Genomic DNA, 6,444 nt, shown 5'->3' on the forward strand with positions numbered 1-6,444 from the left:
ACAATATATATACATATATATATATATATATGTATATGTATATGTAAACTAACTTTCAATTATATATTTCCCAAAATATATTGAATAAATAAAATCCTGAGTTTTTTAGGGTTAAAATGCTGCACTTTATTGATTAACGATCAAGTAGACAGGAACTACAATGGTATCATACAGGTTAATAAGCCACAAATGGCGACCCTCCGACAAGTACAAAGCACCATTCTCCTCGTTTTTTTTTTGTGAGTCTGGGGACCCTTCTGCTCGTGCTTGCCTAATAAAAAAGTTTGTGGATGTATTGGGCTGGCCCGTACAGCCAGCCTTGAGCCTTTTGCTTGGAGAGTGTCGTCCGCCTTTGCCAACTACTGGGCTTAATTCAGGCCTTTCAGAAGGGATAATAGGCCCAATAGCTTCATATGGCAGCCCATCCTTCCAGCCCTCTTCGATCTGGGCAGAGGTGTTCCTCCACCAGCTCGGGAATCCCCTTCAACTCGCCACCGCCACCGCCGCCGCCGCCGGCGAGCCACGGACCTTCTCCGCGCCCCCATACCCTCGCCAAGACAGGAAGATTCGCGCCCAGGAGGTTCTCCTCTGACAGCGGTCGCGCCCGCCCCCTCCAGGTGCCACCCCTGCCCGATGCTCATCCCACATCGACGCGGCGATCCGCCCTGTACTGTACTGTCCTGTACATCCGTTCATCTTGACTGGTTTGGATCTTTTCTAGGATAGACTGGCATTGAAGCTACCCTGACTGCTTGATTCTAGTACCAAACATTCTTTGGGGAAGTGGAATTAGAATCGGTCACGCAGTTCACTTAGATGTCGCTCTGAATCCCACTTCACCCTTCAACCGATCGTTGTTGCTGTAAATTAAGGTTGGAGCTTGTAAAGCTGCCGTTGATGTCAATTTAATTTTGTTCCCTGATTCAGCGAATCTACTCTGGACGCCCTGATTTTGTAGCATACTGTGTGTGCCCTGATCTGCCAGATTTTGCTTGGGCAAATTTAACTTTGATGCCTTTGTAGTTCGTTTACATGTTATGCACAATTTGCACTCAGTTATCTAGTCTGTCCTGCGTTGATTTTATTTGCCTGCCCAATCTGGTAATCTGCTGCCTTCCCCAAGTAGCACCGTTTATTCTGACAGATTGTTTAACTCTGATGTGCCATGCGATGTAATGTACTCCCTCTGTACCGAAATATTTGTAGTACAAGTTCCCCCAACTACAAGTATTTCGGTACGGAGGGAGTAACACATTTGCATTATCCATGCGTTGGGTTTATGTTACCCTAAACTCTGGCACATGTTGGTTTCTTTTTTCCATTTTAATGGTCCCAATCTGACTGAAGGTGTAGACAGTTGGTACTTGTGTTCAGAGAAATAAAGAGAAGAAGCCAGACCACTTACCATTGTGATTTGAGCATTTTGCTCTTAGTCCATTTAGTTTTGGTCCTTTTTCACCATGAAGCCTCATGATCCTCCACCCCTCCTTCCCCTGTTTTCTCTCTGCTGCTGGCTAAATGGTATCACCTGGTGCCACTGTAGAACCCCATTGTCTACATGATATGTGTCAGATTGTTTGTATATGTTTCAGTAACATTACTACTCCGAATGACTTGGTTGTTCTGTTTGCCAAACAGGTAATATTCTACTGTACCGAGCACATTGAAAGATGGTTAATGCAATCAAGGGGCTGTTCATCTCCTGGTAAGCTCGCAAATCCCAACAGGATCAACTGTTTTGTTCATTATACCATCACTCTGCAGTTTTAGTTGATCCACTGGTTTATCTTTTTTGTTTCCCAGTGATATACCAATGGCTCAGTTCATTGTTAATATGAATGCGTCAATGCCCGCATCGGAGAAGTTCATCGTGCACATTCTTGACCCCACACACATGTTTATCCAGCCTAATATGGGAGATTACATCAAAAGTAAGATGGCGGAGTTCAGAGATCAGAACAGCTACGAGAAGCCAACATGAAGGGCTACTATCCATTACCGCGGTGCTAGCTTCAAACTCCATCCAGAGATACCTATGTTGATTATCGCTATGTAGAATGGTTATATGCCGAGACTGAATGTTATGTCTCTCTCGTGATGTTCTGGAATGACAATTCTGTAGTATCGCAGAGTTTTGCGTCTTATGTATCTTTGGAGTGAGCCTTTAGCTGATAATATTTCCGGTGATGTTGATCTTGATACCTTGCACTGAATAAAGTACCACTTCTTATGTATTATTACTCTTGTCAAGATGTTCAGTAAGCTAATTACTGGAGCTCTGGATAGAGCCAAGTAGAAGCTTTACTAACAATGCTTTCCAAAATTATCAACCCTGTAATGAAAAACCAAGTATATGAAGTAAGAAAGATATATTTGTGTTACAGTTCGTCAAATCAAGTCTCCAGTTGGTTCAGCTATGCATTTTTCTGAATATATGTACTCCATTTTGCCCCCAAGAAATATGTACCTGTAGACTTGTGTAGAGCTAAAAGCTGCCAACAAGAAAATTACCTTCACTATTTTGCTTGGATCTGGCTTGTTTTGACTTTTGTATGGTTTGGAAAAGAGAAATGAGCACATGACACAGTATGATGAAGTTGATGCCCCTCTTTTACTCCAAGTAGCAAGTGCTGTCACCATGAGATAGCATTCCTTTACATCTTCTGAAAAAGGTACACCCCTCTTTTACTGTTCTGAAACTATCTGATGAACAGATGTATAAACCATTGCACTTTGCTATGTTCAGCTAGCCGAGGCAAGAAGCATTCAGAGATACCTACACTAGTAGTTGATTCATAGCTATGTGGAATGGTTACAGACTGAACAACATGTTCCAGCAGTGATGCACTAGGATGATAATTCTGTAGTATCATTGTATTGAATCTTCATGTCCTCCGAGTGAGCATTTACTTGGTGATGAAATTGCCTTTTTTAGCTGGACCGGTAATGAAATTCTTACCGTGGTGAGAGTAGAGCACCGTTTCATATTGATTCCTCCTGTCAAGGTTAACTTCTCACGGGAGTTCTGAGTAGACGAACCAAGTAGGAGTTGCACTGAAATTATACCAAAATTTCTCTGTATTGATAACATGGAGTAAGGAATATATAATTGTGTTTGAATTCATAAATTGGTAAGGTTGGAGCCCCTGTTGGTAGATGTTAGTTCAGTTTATGACTTTCTCTCTACGTATGCACTCCATTTTGCACCGAAGGACCATGTTCCTCTGGATCTAATAGAAACAGCCCACAGAAGATTACCTTTGCTATTTTCTCTGCATCTGGCTTGTTTTGACTTTTGTATGGCCTGCAAAAGATAAATGAGCACCTGCAATGTATGATGAACTTGATGCCCCTCTTTTACTCCAAGTAGCAAGTGTGGCCACCAGGAGGTAACATTCCCTTACATCTTTTCAAAAAGGTACACCCTTTTTTTCTCAAAGTGAAATCAACACTACTGTTTTCTGAAACAATCTGGTGAACAGATACAGAAACCATTGTACATTGCTATGTTCAGCTAGCTGAGAACACGATGCATTAACATGGAAAAGGACTTATGGCAATCTCTTGACACTGATAGTTCATCCAACCATCAGGTTGCACATGTACACTTTCCTTCTTCAGTTTAGACTTCAGATATATGCACTAAGATTTTGCTTTGAATGAGGTTCACAGGCACCAATAAGGTTTCCTCTAAACTTTTTGCAGGTACCACAGACAGAAAGGGATGCTCGCTCTGCACCCAGCATTACATGCTTGGAAGCCAAGTCTCGCCGTCAGAGATCAAAGCTTAAAGCCTTGGCATGATTTAATTTAAACACTCAATGGCAATGGCAGGCACTGCATCTCTCTTTCCTCCATTGCCTTTGCTTTGAAGCAATTCAATCGCATGCCCAAACTGAGGCTACAAATACATTGCATGCTCTCTTGTCTCTTCCATCCTGCAACCAACACTTCCATTATTCAAGGTATCAGTCATGGCTCCCAAGCTCTCGGTTGCTGTTCTTCTCCTCTGTGTCGGCGTGTGCGTGGCTCGCAACAGCGACTTCTCCATCGTCGGCTACTCGGAGGAGGACCTGTCGTCGCACGACAGGCTCATCGAGCTGTTCGAGAAGTGGCTGGCCAAGCACCAGAAGGCGTACGCGAGCTTCGAGGAGAAGCTGCACCGGTTCGAGGTGTTCAAGGACAACCTGAAGCTCATCGACGAGATCAACCGGGAGGTGACCAGCTACTGGCTTGGTCTCAATGAGTTCGCCGACCTCACCCACGACGAGTTCAAGGCCGCCTACCTTGGCCTCAGCCCTCCTCCGGCTAGCCGGAGCAGTAGCCGGAGCTTCAGGTACGAGGACTTGTCTGCCCACGACTTGCCGAAGGAGGTTGACTGGAGGAAGAAGGGCGCGGTGACGGACGTGAAGAACCAGGGGCAGTGCGGCAGCTGCTGGGCATTCTCGACCGTGGCGGCGGTGGAGGGGATCAACGCGATCGTGACGGGCAACCTGACGGCGCTATCGGAGCAGGAGCTCATCGACTGCAGCGTCGACGGCAACAGTGGCTGCAACGGCGGTATGATGGACTATGCCTTCTCCTACATCGCCTCCAGCGGCGGCCTCCACACCGAGGAGGCCTATCCGTACCTTATGGAGGAAGGCAGCTGCGGCGACGGCAAGAAGAGTGAGTCTGAGGCGGTGTCGATCAGCGGCTACGAGGACGTGCCGGCAAAGGACGAGCAGGCGCTGATCAAGGCGCTCGCACACCAGCCCGTCTCCGTCGCCATTGAGGCCTCCGGCAGGCACTTCCAGTTCTACAGCGGGGTAAGCATACATATTAACATATATTTCTGGCAATGGAAAAAAAGCCTGACGTGTCACCGAAATGTGACCCACATGCATACTCACGTTGGATGACATTTTTCAACTTACACCCTTCTACTGGACTAACTTTTGTTCTTAACATTTGCTCTGAACTATGTTTGAAATGACTTGTAATCTGAAACATTTTCCTGGTTCCTGCAGGGGGTTTTCGATGGTCCGTGCGGCGCGCATCTGGATCACGGGGTGGCGGCGGTCGGGTACGGGTCGGACAAGGGCAAGGGGCACGACTACATCATTGTGAAGAACTCGTGGGGAGCCAAGTGGGGCGAGAAGGGGTACATCAGGATGAAGAGGGGCACCGGCAAGGGCGAGGGCCTCTGCGGCATCAACAAGATGGCCTCCTACCCAACCAAGGACAACTGATGATGACCTAGGCTCCTGATGTTCCAGGCTGAGATGCTGCATCCAGAGGATGCACTGAACCATCCTTGAGAGTCGTCGTTCCTTGTCTTTCAAAAAGAGAGTCGTCGTTCCTCGTCTTTGCATTTCCCATGTTTTTTCTCTTGTGCTGTTTCTTTCGGTTAACACGACGACGATGGCTGGAATAAGAAAAAAAATGTTTTCATCTTGTTGACACCAGATTTTGGCACGGTCAAGAACTTAATTAATATGGCCTTAAATGGAGAAGTGATCTACATAAAAAAGTTTCGTATTGTCGATATGAACAACTTTGATGTTGGGGCCATCGCCATCCGATCTCATCTCGAAGGCCGAAGTTGTGTTCGAAATACTGAGATTTTGTATTCAGAATACTATTCGGCTCATTACGCCCTCAAGACCGCCTCATATGGAAAAATTATCTACACGGATTGTCTTTGTATTATCGAAATGATCGATTTTGATATAAAAATCATCCAAATCCGAGTTCGTATGCAAAAGTTAGAGCAATCGGAGTGCAGCCCTGTCATGAGGCGAGATGTGGCGCGCCCTACCAGACGCATGTCTGATGGGTAGCGCGAGGGAACAGGTGTTTTGCGTGAAAGTCCGTTTTGTGCGAGCGATTTGATCTTCAAGATGACCTCTGATCAAAAAATGTTCAACACAAAAGTTGTTCGGTCTCGTCGAAACGGTCAAGATTGCTTTTGGACTCGTTTCCATCCGAGGTCGTTTACTGCCTCAAACATGACCCGTAAGGTGCAGCCAGGTTGTAAACCGAACCGTTTTGAAAAGTTTGATTCCGAGTTGGACCCAAACTAGGGTTCTGAACGTGAATTGTAACCTTTCCTTGCACGGGAAGTTCATCCGCCTCATATATATCTAAGAGGTGACGGCCGATTGAATAACAACACACAATCGCAAACACATCTACAGCTTTTTCATCTATGTCTTGTCCTTCCCTCGTTCTTGCTCCCTCGTTCTTCGTCGTTCTTTGTGTTGGAGAGCTGCGAATCGCGAGGCTCTAGGGGCGGCTTGGCCGACTAGGGCAGCCCATAGCTGCCGCACTCCCCGACGGGGTCCCTCCCGGGAGTGTAGGGTTTCGGGTCCTCAAAAGCTCTCGCCGGTCGACTTGCGAATCGCGTTTCTGGTGAGACTCCTTCGACGTGAGCTGCGGTGCATCACCCCCGGCGTCGAGGGT

General features: G+C 46.4%; 2 protein-coding genes across 3 annotated transcripts; both read left to right on the forward strand.

The window, feature by feature from the left end:
• The first annotated feature begins 428 nt into the window (after nucleotides 1–428).
• LOC125540621 (general transcription and DNA repair factor IIH subunit TFB5-like) lies at nucleotides 429–2,237 on the forward strand. 2 transcript variants are annotated; one of them, XM_048704305.1, is made up of 3 exons: nucleotides 429–667; nucleotides 1,639–1,705; nucleotides 1,804–2,237. In XM_048704305.1, the coding sequence occupies exons 2-3, from the start codon at nucleotides 1,671–1,673 to the stop codon at nucleotides 1,979–1,981; spliced, it is 213 nt and encodes a 70-aa protein (XP_048560262.1). In that variant the 5' UTR covers nucleotides 429–667; nucleotides 1,639–1,670; the 3' UTR covers nucleotides 1,982–2,237. The 2 variants fall into 2 exon arrangements, with proteins under 2 accessions (XP_048560262.1, XP_048560207.1); XM_048704250.1 differs by having other exon boundaries at nucleotides 430–617.
• A 1,687-nt stretch (nucleotides 2,238–3,924) lies between these two features.
• On the forward strand, nucleotides 3,925–5,436 carry LOC125543271 (cysteine protease XCP1-like). The gene is made up of 2 exons (XM_048706572.1): nucleotides 3,925–4,808; nucleotides 5,010–5,436. Exons 1-2 carry the CDS (start codon nucleotides 3,975–3,977, stop codon nucleotides 5,229–5,231), a joined length of 1,056 nt encoding a protein of 351 aa, XP_048562529.1. The 5' UTR covers nucleotides 3,925–3,974; the 3' UTR covers nucleotides 5,232–5,436.
• The last annotated feature ends 1,008 nt before the right edge of the window (nucleotides 5,437–6,444 follow it).

The sequence above is a fragment of the Triticum urartu genome, chromosome 1, assembly GCF_003073215.2.
Source record: "Triticum urartu cultivar G1812 chromosome 1, Tu2.1, whole genome shotgun sequence".
NCBI lineage: Eukaryota > Viridiplantae > Streptophyta > Magnoliopsida > Poales > Poaceae > Triticum > Triticum urartu.